At 35.4% G+C, this 16,628-nt stretch overlaps 1 protein-coding gene across 9 annotated transcripts in view; it reads right to left on the reverse strand.

The window, feature by feature from the left end:
• The window catches only part of COP1 (COP1 E3 ubiquitin ligase), a 281,153-nt gene that overhangs the window by 24,182 nt on the left and 240,343 nt on the right, over window positions 1-16,628 (reverse strand). For all 9 annotated transcript variants that reach the window (XR_011611267.1, XR_011611266.1, XM_011746116.3 and 6 more), the window contains one exon: window positions 1,549-1,593. Coding sequence is in view for 7 of the 9 variants with exons in the window: in XM_011746116.3 (XP_011744418.1) it covers window positions 1,549-1,593 (45 nt within the window). In the remaining 2 variants the exon portion in view is untranslated. The remainder of the gene's footprint in view (window positions 1-1,548; window positions 1,594-16,628) is intronic.

Genomic DNA, 16,628 nt, shown 5'->3' on the forward strand with positions numbered 1-16,628 from the left:
TCTAGTGTCCAGATCCTTTGTATTTTTAGAATTAAAGTAGTATATTGTCATGAAAAGTCAGCTGTGATACTGCTAAAACTAAGAGGAAGCAAATGGCTAAGAAAGATCATAGAACAGGAGGATAGTTATGAGACACTGTCAAAAAGAATTACATTAGATGGACACTACAACGCTCACTAAGTAGCAAATATTTAAACGTGCAATCTTTCCCCTGCTGCTCGGCTAAGGCTTGACAAATATATGTGCTTCCATAATGCTTTTGTCTTTATATTAGGTAACTAGGCTACTTAACATAAGAGGTCAATGATGCTGAACAAAATCTTAGATTTGTCAGTGCGATCCTATGAGAACCTATGTAGTTTTGAGCTCTTGCAGATATGTTGGCAATCCCAATTGGTGCAAAGGATAAACCTATTGAAGAGTAAGGTGTACCTTTTCAATTCATGCCTTGACATGAGAGTAAGAGAGAGACTGAGAGACTACAGAAAGCCACTTAAATCGGATATTCCAAGACCTTCTACCATCTTGCTTGAGGCTTCCAGAATATAACAAACACTGATCAGTTAACAAACCTCGTTTTCATTTAAGCTCTTAGTGGTTCTCTAAAGAGACTTTTCAAATAGAGAAACTGGCTGCCTAAAAAAGGAGACTACCATGTAAATTAGTGCAGTTCTTTTGCGTTAAGTTTGCTCATCTCACCTCTGTAGAATAATGTTTAGGCTGGGATTTGCTGCCTTGGCTGATGGGTCATTCTCCATTTATGATGAGTCTAAGGAAGCTATGGCAAAATTAATGCTAAGTGGCCGGAGAAACACACACATTTTGTTAAAAAACTTTTAATATTTCTACCAAATAAGCAGAGAATATGTGGAAAAAACAGGTACTCAACCAAAATGGTGTTTTGTTTAGAAAGTTCACTGCTTATCTCAGGATTTATTTATCCAGTGTATCATGTACAAGTGCTATATATGCATCAATCAATTTTCTTTCTTTTTGTTTTATGGCTAGGCTTCCTTGAATCACATCTATCAATTTTCAACTGAACACTAAAATAACTTTTCCCCCCCTTTGACAACTGAGGAAAAACCTACTTTTTAGGGAACAGAAGAAAGAGAACCATGAGGAAGAGAATAAAATAAGACTAACATATGTTTAAATCTGGTGATGTGTAAGCATCTTCTGCTATATCTTGCATCTCCTGCTATGTTTTGGGTTCTGTCTACTGAAAGCCCTGTGGGATAGTTGTACTGGCATAACAGAAGCTAAACTGTGCTTAGCCCCCAGTGAATGTTCACTAGTCTTTATCTGTTTTTCAAACTGACCATCTATTAATCCATCTAGCATCCATACAACTTCAACAAGCACTATCATCTTCTCCACAGATGCAAGCTACCTATTCTTTTTCCTTAAATCAAGCCATTTGCCAGGAGACAGAGACCCATGATTTGGGATGATCGCTAAGACTCAGTACAATGGTATATTTCCATAATCCTGTTTCAGTCTAAAAATGGTCCTGAGTTTAAAATGGAGATACAGTAAATAGCTTACCTTAATTGTACCCTGACTGTTAGCAGCAATCAGCACATTGGACTCCTAGAAAAGAATAAGAGCTTTTAAAGTATAGAGAAGGATTTCCTGGAAAGCAATCCAAGAGATAATTTCCTCTTCATCCTTCTTTCTTCACTTCCTAAGACAACTGAATCTAATATGAAGATACAATTTTTTTTTTTTGAGATGGAGCCTTGCTCTGCCACCCAGGCTGGAGTGCAATGGCATGATCTCAGCTCACCGCAACCTCCACCTCCCGGGTTCAAGTGATTCTCCTGCCTCCGCCTCCTGAGTAGCTGGGATTACAGGCATGCGCTACCAGCCTGGGTAATTTTTGTATTTTTAGTAGAGATGGGGGTTTCTCCATGTCAGTCAGGCTGGTCTCGAACTCCCAACCTCAAGTGATCTGCCCACCTCGGCCTCCCAAAGTGCTGGGATTACAGGCGTGAGACACCATGCCCAGCCAAAGAAACAATTTTAACATGTTTTTAACTACATTTTAAACTTAAGACCCCATATTTTGAGGAGTAAGTTTTGATTAAAAGAATAAAAAGTTAGAAGCAGAGTAGGACATTTTTGAATGTAAACAAAAATAAAAGGGAAAAAGATTGTCAATGGAAGAAAAGCCAAAAGAAACCAAGACTGAAATAGAATGAAAAAAAGAGTAAGTTGAGAAAAACAAAGTGAATAATTGCTTCCCCAGAACACTTCTTCTTAATTCATTTTCTCTCATAAAATTCCAGTAATTGATGTAAAACCTGCCAACATCCTTGGCACAAATCTCTATGGATGGACATTTGGTATTAGGAAAACAAGAAAATGTGAATATTCATTTGGGAAAAAGGGCTATCTTTCTTTTTAATTAGTCTATCATTCAGCACATGCATTTTTAATAAACTTGGTGATTACCTGGATGAGAATATATGTGTTGAAGTATTTTTCTACTCTAAGCCAAGGAAAAAACATTTATCTGGAAATTAGGAAGGGTGGGAAAAAAAATGGACATGACTGACTTTACTAGAGAGAATCTCAGAAAGTAGGAAGAGTGGAGACATGCCTCCTGTAGGAAACTGGGCATCTAACAGGGCTCTGCAACTTTGACGTGTTGGAGTCTTTTGCTTTCCATGGTAGGCAGCTAAGAGGAGGTAAACAGACTTAAACTTCCATAGAGGTCAGGCCAGGTGGCAGAGAGAAAAATGAAGTCCAAATAACAGCTATGAGAAACAGATAAAGTGGTCTAACTTGAATGAATGATAGGATCTACCTAAATATCCTTCAGGCTTCCTGACAAAGCAATACTAAGAAGAAAGAAAACTCTTGGCTTGTATGTTAGAAAAGTTACTTCAGCTAAGCTGAGTTAAACTTTAGTTTCTTTGACATATGCAAGTTGTGCTTTGCAAACTCATATATTTCCATTTTTAAAATTTCCCTTTCATTTCGAATAAAGCCGCTCTTCAAAAATGTGCATCATGTTACTAATGGCATACAAGAAAATAATAATGTCCTCCACTACTGCAGAATTTTTAATGGAATTAGAATACTCCTTGGAATTAGTCAGTAGCATCAAAGATTATAGGTTTATCAAGAAGAAATAAAGACATATGGGCATGGGAATTGTTGATCTTTTCCTAGCTGAGGATTTTCCTTAAATCAGCAGCACATGTTCTTAAAAATTGTAACATGGGGGCCGGGCATCGTGACTCGTGCCTGTAACCCCAGCACTTCGGGAGGCAGAGGTGGGCAGACCACGAGGTCAGAAAGAAGATTGAGACCATCCTGGCTAATATGGTGAAACCCCATCTCTACTAAAATACAAAAAACTAGCTGGGCGTGGTGACATGTGCCTGTAATCCCAGCTAGGCAGGAGGCTGAGGCAGGGGAATTGCTTGAACCCAGGAGGCGGAGGTTGCAGTGAGCTGAGATTGCACCACTGCACTCCAGCCTGGCGATAGAGCAAGGCTCTGTCTCAAAAGAAAAAAAAAAAGGAACATGGGTAATACAATACTCACTATTAGAATTAATTTAAACATAAACTTTGGAATATTATGGGCTATTTCTGGGACTTGATGTATACAGAATCAACACTTCCATATTCAGGGTGGGGAGTTGGAGTGAGGGGAAAGGAAGATAAATTTGGGATTTATTTACTCTTTTAGTGACTTGAATGTAGAAAGTGGTTGGAGTAGGTTTTGGATATCCTTTAGGAACATAATAACTTACCCTGAGTTGGTCAAGAGACAGCATTTCTATGCTGGCCTCAGAAAACAGCAGAAAGAGGCACTGTGTGGTGCAATATGGATTTCTTTCTAGCAAGAATTTTAAACAAGTTGTATGGTATCAGAACTGCCACTGGTGACCCAGAAATAATTCTCCTGTAAACATCATCCAGAAAAGCAGTTGAAAATCTCACTGATCAACCTAGTTGCCATTCAAGGAGGGGAAAGACTCTGGTCTGCAAGAAAGCGACTGCCAAGAGCCACCACCACTAAATGCTGCAGCCATCATGAACTGCTCCCTCTGCTATGAGAATGACAAGACAACGAAAAATTTAAAGCCGAAAGCTCCATCTCTTTCTGCCATTTTGGGTCTAGTCACCTTTTAATATAGAGAAGGAATGCAGAGAGACCTGGTGAAGATGAGGATTCACTTGGGGATAAGCAGGGAGTCTACTTCTGGCAGTTATAGGGATTATAAATTACATAATTAAAACTTCTGACTTCTGACAGGAGGAAAACTAGGAAAAGTATAGTATATTATCTTACAGTATGGAAAATTAGGCCCAATACAAATAAGATAATCTAGTTGGATTACCACACAAGAGGAGTTTAAAATATGTACAATTACCACTCTAAACCCAAGAAGGAAGACATCTGATAACTATCCAACATGAATAAACACTGTCTTACTGTTAACCTCAGGATTACTATGGCATTAATATATGATGTCATATTAGATGCTATCCAAGGGTTAACTCTTAACACTATTTCCTGCAGAAACAGATAATACTTTATGTGTTAAAAAAAAAAAAAAGTCAACATATGAATTGAATGCCAGTTTGAATGGTCTTTTAGGACTAAAATTTAATGAAAGAAAAATAATGGCTTCATATCTCAATACATCCCCTCTCCCCAAAGGCAATATGATTACAAAAAAGTTATTTAGAATTAAACTATCAGATAGCTAGATATTGGCTTAAGATAAATTTTTTTTTTTTTTTTGCATGCAACAGAAAAATAAAACTAGGTATTTTATTTCTAGCATAGAGATCTGGAAGTGGTACATACAAGGTTATTAATGTAAGTTTTTAATGATTCTTGATTGCATTTTGGATGACTGGTAATTCCTAGTTGTAGCTGTGGTCTGTTAGAGCCTAGTATAAATAAGTTCTACCTCAACAGGTAATTTTTAACTTGCTAAATAAGAGTGCCAGTTAGTAATTCTTATTATTTTCTCCCTCTTTTTTGGGAACCAGCAGTTTTACTGCAGAACTCTCCTCAAGGCTAAGCTAATAAAATATCCAATATTTTTTCTGACTATGAAGAGACTAAGAAAAGACAACAGAAAAATTAGCAAGTCTTTTATAAAGACAGGAGACATATAAACATGCACCAACTTGCTTAAGTCAGTGACACTACACTAACTTATACCAAAACAAAACTGCATTTTTAGTAGCACATGTGGGCTACTGAAGAACACTTGCATCTACTAAAATAGTTTTCTCTTTATTGGCTTGCTTAAAAAGGGTCATTATAGACGATACATTAAAATTCTGGATGGCGCTGTGGGTCACGCCTGTAATCCCAGCACTTTGGGAGGCCAAGGCAGGCGGATCACCTGAGGTCGGGAGTTTGAGACCTGCCTGACCAACATGGTGAAACCCTGTCTCTACTAAAAATACAAAAACATTAGCCGAGCATGGTTGCTCATGCCTGTAATCCTACTTGGGAGGCTGAGGCAGGAGAATCGCTTGAACTCAAGAGGTAGAGGTTATGGTGAGCCAAGATGGCGCCACTGCACTACAGCCCGGCCAACAAGAGCAAAACTCCATCTCAAAAAAAAAAAAATAAAATAAAATAAAATAAAATCCTGACAAGTTGAGAAATTAACAGTTATTCATTTAGTTAGCAATTGGTAGATTTATTCATAGAGATAGATGTAACTGATTTTAAATGTAAATTAATTTTAGTATAGGTATATGTATATACAATGTATTTAAATATAAGATACACGAATATATAAAAAGAAAACACTTCTATTTTTGGCTATAACACAGTAAACAGACTAAATTTGTTTTCCTACCATATACAACTAGAAAACTGAAAAAAATATGTAAGATACCAACTGGACCACAGGCAGTACAGGACGGTGATCTTTGAGAGAAGAGAAACAAATGAAGTGAGTCCTATAATCACCTGGGCTTTCTACTGAGAGGCAATTTCTGGACCACAAATCAGGTAAGGGGATCGACATAACAACACAGAGACAAGTGAAGAATAAAACATCAAAAAATTTGGTAACACCCCCAAAATTACAACTGAAGCAGAGAGGAAAAAAGCATGAGGGGAAAAAGAGATTGGCATCTTAATGACCTATTGGACAATGTCCAACCTAGGAAATGTATAATTGGAGTCCCAAAGAAGGAGGAGAAAAAATACATGAAAACACAAAACTAAAAATGTTTCAAATCTGTAAACTATAGACCCACAAATTTAAGAAGCTTAACAATTTCTAGGCAGAAAGAAGCACAACACCACATCAAGGCACATCACAGTTACACTGCTGAAGACAAGAAACAGAGAAAATCTGTAGAACTGTCAGAGAAACAAAGACACATTACATAAAGAGAAAGATCACTATTTCTCATCAGCAAGAATACAAACCAGAAGACAATAGGATAGCCATCTTTAAGATGATAAACAAAGAGGCCAGGTGCAGTGTCTCAGTGTCTCATGCCTGTAATCTCAACGGTTTGGGAGGCCGAGGCGGGGCAGATCCCCTGAGGTCAGGAGTTCCAGAGCAGCCTGGCCAACATGGTGAAAACCCATCTCTACTAAAAATACAAAAATTAGCTGGGCGTGGTGGCAGGTGCCTGTAATCCCATAATCCTAGCTACTCGGGAGGCTGAGGCAGGAGAATCGCTTGAACCTGGGAGGCAGAGGTTGCAGTGAACCAAGATCACGCCATTGCATTCCATCCTGGGCGATGAGAGCGAGACTTTGTCTCAAAAAAAAAAAGAAAAAAATTATAAACAAGAAAGCCATCCATTGAGAGATACACAAAATTAAAGTCAAAATAAAGACATTTTCAGATAAAATAAAGCTGAGATAATTTTTCACAAACAAACCTTCTCTGTAAGAAATTGTTAAAGGAAGTTCTTCAGGCTGAAGGAATATTATATTACATGAAAACTCTGATCTAAAAAAGGGATAAAGGCGGGCATGGTGGCTCACGCCTGCAATGCCAGCACTTTAGGAGGCCGACGCAGAAGGACCATCTGAGCTCAGGAGTTTGAGACCAGTCTGGGCAACACAGTGAGACCCTGTTGCTACTAAAAATAAAAATAAAAAAAACATTAACCAGGCATGGTGATGCATGCATGCCTCTAGTCCCAGTTACTCGGGAGGCTGAAGGGGGAGGATCTCTTGAGCCCAGGAGTTTGAGGCTACAGTGAGCTATGATTGCACCACTATACTCCAGCTTGGGAAACAAAGCAAGACTCTGTTTCAATAAATAAATAAATAAATAAATAAATAAGGGATGAATATTGTGAGAAATGGTGACTAGGTAAATATAAAAGATATTTGATTTCTTGTTTTTAAGTTTCTTTAAAAGATAATTTCCTATTTTAAGGAAAAATAATAACAGTGCTTTAAGGTGATTATAACACAAATACAAGTAAATATACATGACAACAAAAGCACAAATAATAAAAGGAGAAAATAGAAGTAAAATGTTGTAAGATTCTTCCATTATAAAGTGGTATGATATAATCTGAAGACAGACTGTAAAAAGTTAAACATATTATAAACTTCAGAGAAACCATTAAAAAATACAAGAAACAGTATATACCTAATAAGCTAGTAAAGGAGATAAAATATTATAAAAATACTCAAAAAAAAAAAAAAAAAGGAAATGAGGAACACAAGAACTTAGAGAAGACAAAAAAGATGACAGACATAAAACCAACTATTGATAATTAAGTATAAGTGGTCTAAATATTATAATTAAAAGGCAGAGATTATAAGATTGGATAAAACAGCAAGATTCAACTCTACGCTGTTCATAAGAAATATACTTTAGGCTGGGCGCGGTGACTCATGCCTGTAAATTCCAGCACTTTGGGAGGCTGAGGTGGGAGGATTGCTTGAGACTAGGGGTTTAAGATCAGCTTGGGCAACAAAGTGAGACCCCGTCTTAAAAAAATTAAAAAACGGAAACACTTTAAACATAAAAATACAGATAAGATACACCATGCAAATATTAATCATTAGAAAGCTGGAATGGCTATATCAGAAAAAGCAGACTTCAGGACAAAAAATTTGACCAGAGATAAAGACAAGTATTTCATAAATAAGGGTCAATTTATATATTAAAAATCCTATATACACATATATATAAAACAAACCCCCAAACTGACAAAACTAAATAGAATAAATGTACTCATGTTTGGAACTTTTAACAGTCACCTTTCAATAATTCAAAGACTAAGTAGACAGAAAATCATTAACTATACAAAACACTTAAACAACAGCATAAAAACCAAACTGAACTAACTGACATTTACGGAAAGTTTTACTTAAATAACAGAATACACATTTCAAATGCATGCGTACTATGGGTGCAGCACAGCAACATGGCACAAGTATACATATGTAACAAACCTGCACGTTATGCACATGTACCCTAGAACTTAAAGTATAATAATAATAATAATAATAATAAAAGAATTTACTTCAAACACTGGAAAGTAATAAATTAAAATAAATTAAAAACAAACAAACAAACAAACAAAACAAATGCATGCGTACTAGTCCCCAAGAAAGATGTGTCAGACCATAAAATAAATCACAGTAAATTTAAAGGGCTAAAATCATACAAGTATGTTTTCTGAAGAAACAGAACTAAAGTAGAAAACAATAACAAAAAGAAATCTGGAAAAATCCACAAGTATTTGCAAATTTAAAAATATACTCTCAAATAACCCAGGGATGGAAATGAGAAACCACTTTGAACTAAAAGACAATAAAAATGCAACACATCAAAATTTGTGTAATGCACCTAAAACAGTGCCTAGAAAATTATAGCTTCCAGTACTTATTAGTAAAGCAGGAAGGTTGAACATTAATGATATAGTAACTTGTACCTTAAGAAGCTAGGAAAAGAGCAAGTTACACATGACATAAGTACAAGAATGACAGTCATGAAGAGCAGAAATCAAAATAAAACCAGACAAAGATAAAAAAAAGTATTAAAATGGAAAGCTAATTCATTGAAAAATATCAATAAAATTGATAAGCCTTAACAAAAAGAAAATGTAAGTTAACAATATCAGTAATAAATTAGGGGATATCACTAGATAGCCTACAAATATTAAAAGAATAATCAGAAAATAAACATTATGAACAATTGTATGTCAATAAAACTGACAGGTAATGAAATGAACAAATTCTATGAGAGATACAAATTCTCAATTATGACAGAGAAAAAAAAAGTTGTTAAAACTGAAGACTAAAGAACATTTCCAAACTCAGCTTGCAAATCAAACAAAACCAGAGGAAGACATTATAAAAACAAATAAAATTACCAACTACTTTTATAAGCAGATGTAAAAAACCTTAACAAAATACAAGTAAAGATAATTCAGTCATATACAAAAAGAATAATGCATCACGTCTAAATGGAATTCGTCCAGATATTAAAATTGGTTTTCAACATTAAAAAATACATATATAATTCACTATGTAAAGAGAATAGAAGAGGCCAGGTAGGGTGGCTCATGCCTGTGATAGCACTCTGGGAAGCTGAGGCAGTTGGATTGCTTGAGTCCAGGAGTGTGAGACCAGCCTGGGCAATATGGCAAAACCCTCTCTATCAAAAACAAAAAATTAGCCGGGTGTGGTGGCATGCACCTGTAGTCCTAGCTACCCAGCAGGCTGAGGTGGGAGAATCACCGGAGCCTGGGAAGTGAAGGCTGTAGTGAGCTGTGATTGCGTCACTATACTCTCACCTGGGTGACAGGAATGAGACCCTGCCTCAAACAACAACAACAACAACAACAACAACAACAACAACAACAACAACAAAACAACAAAACAACAAAAAAAAAAAAGAAGAAAAAAAGAAAGAAAAATAATGTAATCACAACACAGAAAATGCACTTGATATCATTCATCATCCCTTCAGCAAACTAAGAACAGAAAGGAACTTCTTCAAGGTGATAAGGAACACCTATGAAAAACTTCCAACTAACATCATAATTAGTGGTGAAATACTGAACTCTTTCTCTCTCAGATTGGGAACAAGGTGAACATGCTTTCTCTCACCATTTCTATTCAACACTGTATTAGAGGTACAACCCAGTGCGACAGTAAAGAAAAGGAAAAAGCATATAGATCTGAAAAAAGAAAACTGTCTTTATTTGCAAGAGATAATGGCCTATGCGGAAAATCCTAATGTATCTTAAAAATAAGCTACCAGAATAAATAAATTGTCTTCAGCAGGATTGTCAGACATAAAGTTAATTATACCAAAATCAGTTTACTTCCATAAACTAACAATAGATAAGCAAATAGGATTTAAAAAATACCATTTATAGTACCATAAAAGGCATGAATCATTTAGAGAGAAATCATATACACATACACATACACGCACATATACACACAGCCTACACACTAAAAATTACCAAATAATGCTGGGAGATATTAAAGAATACCTAAATAAATTGACAATTATACCATGTTCATAGACCAGAGACTCAATATTGCTACAATGCCAATTCTTCTTACATTATCTATAGGCTCAATGCAATTCCAATTAAAATCATACAAACTTTTCTAGTAGAAACTGGCAAAGTGATTTAAAAATTTAAATGAAAAAGCAAAGACATTATAATAAAATAATTTTGGAAAAAAAATTAAACTGGGGACTTACACAACATGATTTGAAGCGCTACTATTAATAAAAGCATTACGAATCAATACAGTGTGGTGTTATTAGGCTAGACATATAAATCAAAGGAACAGAAAAGAAATTCCAGAAACAGATTCATCCATAATCAACTGAATTGCAAAACAACTTGGCAAGTGAAAAAAAAAAATAGAGGAATTTTTACAAATGCTGTTGAAGCAACTGCAGGTATGTGAAACAACCATATGTATGCTAAATCAACTGTATATATGGAAAAAATGAACTTCAATCCTTCTATCATACCATTCCAAAAATTAATTCTAAATAGATCTAAGACATAAATGTAAAAGCTGAAACAATAAAACTTCAAGAAAAAAAATCAGAGAAAATCTTTGCGTTGGCAATTATTCCTTAGGATGCAAAAAATATGTATCATAAAAGAAAAATACCCTGATAAATTGGACTTCATCAAAAAATTTAAAATACCATCCACACTTACTAGAACAACTAAATCTTTTTCTTAAAGTGACAATATCAAGTTCTGGCAAAAATATGTAACAAATGGAATGATTTTAGGATGCTGGCAGGAGTGTAAAATATAGTCATGCACTGCATAATGACATTTTGGTCAACGATGGGTCACATATATGATGGTGGTCCAATAAGATTACTGTATTATACTTCCTAATCATTAATTTAGATTGTACTCCTTCTGCTTATTAACAAAAAAAGTTACTGTAAAATAGGCTGAGGCAGGTCCTTCAGGAGATATTCCAGAAGAAGGCATTGTTACCACAGGAGATGACAGCTCTATGTGTGTTATTGTCCCTGAAGACATTCCAATGGGACAAGATGCATAAGACAATGATGCTGATGACCTTAACAAAAAAATGTTTAAAAAGTAAAAATAAATAAATACATTTAAAAATGGAAGAAAGCTTACAGAATAAGGAAAAATCTGTACAGCTGTACAATGTGTTTGTGTTTTAAGCTAAAAGTTATTACAAAAGAGTCAAAAAGTGAAAAAAGTTAAAATTATAAAGTAAAAAGTTACAATAAGCTATGGTTAATTTAGTACTGAAGAAAGAAAAAATTTTAAAATAAATTAGTGTAGCTTAAGTATACAGTGTGGATAAAGTCTACAGTAATGTACAGTAATGAACAATAATGTCTGGGCCTTCACATTAACTCACCGCTCACTCCCTGACTCACCCAGAGCAGCTTCTACTCCGCCAAGCTCCATTTATGGTAATGCCCTAGGCAGGGGTACCATATTTTACCTTTTATATTGTATTTTTACTGTAGCTTTACTGTGTTTAGATACACAAACCCCACTGTGTTACAACTGCCTACACTATTCAGTGTAGTAACATGCTGTACAAATTTGTAGCCTAGGAGCAACAGGCTATACCACATAGCTAAGGTATGTAGTAGGCTATACCATCCAGGTGTGGGTAAGTACGCTCTATGATGTCTGTGCAATGATGAAATCAAATCGCCTAATGGCATTTCTCAAAATGTATCCCCACTGTTAAGTGACAAATGAATGTAATACAACAACTTTGGAAAAAGGTTTGACAGTTTCTTATAAGGTTAAACTCACACCTAGTCTACAATCTCCTAATTTCACTCCTAGGTATTTATCCAAAAGAAATGATGGTATACAGCCACATAAACATTTATGAATGTTTACAGCAGCTTTATTAAAAATAGTTCAAAACTGGAAACAAGTGCAATATTAACGATTGCTGAATAGACAGAAAATTTGTTGCATAGCTATAAAATGGATTACCAATAAGAAGGAACTACAGATACAGGCAATAACACAAGCATTTCAAAATATCATGCTAAATAAAAGGAGCCAGGCACAAACAATTACATACTGTATCATTCCTGTTATATGAAATTCTAGAATAAGCAAAACTTAACTTATGATGACATAAAGTGGATCATCAGTAGCTTGTAGTAGAGAAGGGGAGGGGACTGATTACAAAGTGACATAAGAAAACTTTTTGGGTAATGAAAATGTTGTTACATCTGAATTAAGGTAGTAGTTATACTGATGTATATATTTGTAAAAATTCACTGAATACTCTTAAAATGTATGTAGTTTATATTTATGTAAATTATATCTCAATAATATCAATTTTAAAAAGCTGGGAACAAACACACAAGAACAAATACGTATTTTATAAGTTAACTTTAAATCCAATATTGGTCTTTAACAATTAAAAGTCATTATCCATGATTTAAATATTTTCTGATTTCCCAACATAATATATAAACCCCTTACCACTACCATATTTAGGAGATCTCTGTAACCATTAAGTATAATACCAAAGCCATTTCAGCTATGAAGCTAAATATTTTTCCCCAGAATAAAGCACTGAATTATCAAACAGAAAGGTAAAGATTTTTGTCATTCCTCTCTCCCCGTTCAATATAAAGATGGTTTTATACATAAACCTTGTTATTTACTACGATAAACATTTCCACCTTACATTTCTCCTCCTTTTATCAACCAGAAGAGATAACTATTAAACAAAATCAGAATATAATCCTTTAAAATTTCTTTCTCCAAATGTTAAGCATTACATTAAATTAATGACTTCCCTCAGAATGATAATAAATAACTTTATAGAAAAAATAAACTGAAAAGATTTTATGCTAATAAATTTTAACATTTAAGCCAAGTGGAAAAATTTCTACAAAAACCTACCCAACTAATCAAGAAGAAATGGAAAGCAAGAATCATCCTACCGGCATTAAATTCATAATCAACAGTCAAAAATATTTCTACCTCAGGCTTACATGACTTCATCTACAAGTTCAGCCAAATATTCAAGAAAGAAGTAATTCCATATTACATACATCTTTCCACATCAAAGGAGGAAAGAACTCCTTAATTTGCTTTATGAAGTTAATATAACCATGAAATCAAAACCTGACATGGACAATGCAAAAAAGGGAAAGATTACAGGCCAATGTTATTCATAAAGACAAATGAAAAAATCCTAAACAAAATAGTCGCAAGTTGATTTTAACAATATATAAGGAGAATAAATCTTGACCAAGTTGGGCTTATTGCAGCGAATGTAAGGTTGGTTTAATATTAGGTTAAAAAAAAAAACAATTAATTTCACCTACTAGATCAATATTTGAAAGAAAAATATTACATCATGTTAAATAGGTACAAAAACCAGTAATATACTTTAGCATTCATTTATGGTAAGAACTCTCAGCACACTGAGAACTGAGGGAAACTTCTTTGTAAGGGTATGTATCTACAAAACTCTTAACAGCAGACATACTTAATGATAACATATTTAAAAGCTTTCCCTTTGGTGAGAAACGAGTCAAGGATGCCAGATACCCATTACTTTACATTAGATATTCTGGCCATCAAAATAAGGCAAATGAATAAAAGATATAAACGTATAAGTACTGGAAAAGCAGACATTAAACTTAATTTGTGGATGAATTAATTGTGTGCATAAAAAATCCAAGGAATGTAGAAACGATTAATTAAAATTAATATGAGAGTTTAGCAAGATGGTTGGATTAAAAATGGTGAATAAATAACAGATTCCTGAAGGACTACCTAGACACCTTTCTCTTACTTAGAAAAATACTTTTATTGGTTAACTTGAATAGGTAATATACAGATGTGGTAAAAATTCAAACAGTACAAAACAGTAGGGGAAAACTGAGTGTCTCTCATCTCCCTAGGGAGTCAACTACTATCAGGTGTGAAATCTTTCTAGGTAAATTACCATCATTAATGTAAACCTGAATTGTGTAATAGATCAAACACATCTTCAGGGCTTTCCCAAAATGTACAGAGTCAAAAGTTTTCTATTTGGTGGTTATATCCTCCCTTTATCTTGTTTTGTGTTTCAGGTTTAACAAACAACCCTACTTCCAACTTGAGACTGCATTCTGTTTTAAGTGGCAAGCCAAATTTGATACTCAATTCTACGCCTCTTCATCACCTAAGAGAAGTCTGTAGGCTTCTCTTACAGAAAAAACAATTTTACAGAGGTTTCTATATTCATGGACATGCCAGTAACTGGTTTTCAGGAGGAAATGGACCAGAATTATATAAGACAATCTGTATTCCAAAAATCAAATGAACATGCGGACGAAACATAAATGCTACACAGATAGCTAGACAGAGTGGCAGAGTAGATTAAACATCTTTGGAGTCTGAAAGATTTCAATTCAAAGCTCTAACGCTTCTAAACTTGTCATTACGGGCACGTTACTTGACCTGTCTGAATCTCAGTCTCCTTAATTATAAAACAATGCTAATAAAACTGAGCTAACAGAACCGTTGTTACGATCAAACAGACATACACATAAGGGCCTGGCATAAAGTATGCATCTTATAAGTGATATTTAAGTGAGGGAAAATTGCTTCTGGCTTAGTTGTTCAAGGCAGGCAAGCAAAGGAGCCCAAAATGAACAAAGGGGCAAGAAGCAAAACAGAAGACTATTATGGAGGCTAAAAGAAGAGTTTAAGAAAGAGAAGCAAGCCAAAATTGTCAAAAATCATGAGAAAATGAAAAGACTGTTTAGTAATAATATGCTATTGGATTTGGACATTACATGGTACTGGTAACATCAAAAGCAACTCCACCAAATGGTCAAGTTTGCATTATAAAGGGCCTTTACAAGTCCCTGGCTAACACAGCCTTTAGAAACTGGCTTTGATAGAAGCTTCTCCACAAAGCTACTCCTGATGTTAAAGGTAACAGTGTGATGGGTAATTTTAGGTTTCAGCTTGACTAGATAAAGGGATACTTAGAGAGCTGGCAGAGCACTACTTCTGGGTAAGTCTGAGAGGGTGTTTCCAGAAGAGACCGGTGTGTGAGTTGGCTGACAGAATGGGGAAGTTCAGCCCTCAATGTGGATAGGCACCATCCAATCAGCTGTGGGCCTGGATAGGACAAAAAGGGAGCAGAAAGGTGAATTTGCTCTCTCTCCTGGAGCTGGGACACTCTTCTCCTGGCCTCGGCCATCAGAAGTCCAGATTCTCCGGCTTTTGGACTCTGGGACTTGCTTCAAGGGGCCCTCAAATTCTCAAGTCTTTAGCCTTAAGATTCTGCCATGCTACTGGCCTCCCTGGCATATCATAGGACTTCTCACCCTCCATAATCATGTGAGCTAATATCCCAAATAAAAACCCTCTCATAGATCTAACTATACATGTACTATTACTTCTGTCCCTTTGGAGAACCCTGACTAAGACATAAAGAAATGCTCCGATTGATTCACAGAGAGAGTAACTTTCAATCATCACAGTCGTTTCATTATACAATAGAGACTTTGGCATGAAGTTCATTAATTTCATGCCATCTTATTAATCCATCATTATCCGTCCATTAGGGTAGATATCACATGCCAGATAATTTGCTGGGTCCTGGAGTTTCATGATGTCTGATCTTGAGACCATAGGCCAACAGGAGAAATGGACTTTTAACAGAAAGAAATAGGCTGGGTGTGGTGGCTCATGCCTGTAATCCCAGCACTTTGGGAGGCTGAGGCGGGAAGATTACGCGAGACTGGGAGGTCAAGGTTGCACTGGGCCTCGATTGGGCCACTGCATTCCAGCCTGCGTAACAGAGTGAGACCCTGTCTCCAAAAAAAAAAAAAAAAAAAAAAAATTATAGAGCTCAAAGGGGCAACTGAGGAAGTAAAAGAGAGTGATCCTTTACCTGGAAAAGATAAGAAACGCTTCATAGATTAGGTCACAGGAACAAAGGAAGAATAAAACTTGAAATTTCACAGGAGAAAAGATGGATATGTTAGGCAAAGGGACATGGTCATACACATGGAATAAATTTGAAAAAAATGGTTTTGGAATGCCGACAAATTGTGTGGAGAAAGCAGCTTGTGTATTAGTTAATGAGATGAAAATATGAGGCAGGGTAAGCATGTAAACTGTAGCA

The sequence above is a fragment of the Macaca nemestrina genome, chromosome 1 (genome assembly GCF_043159975.1).
Source record: "Macaca nemestrina isolate mMacNem1 chromosome 1, mMacNem.hap1, whole genome shotgun sequence".
Lineage (NCBI taxonomy): Eukaryota > Metazoa > Chordata > Mammalia > Primates > Cercopithecidae > Macaca > Macaca nemestrina.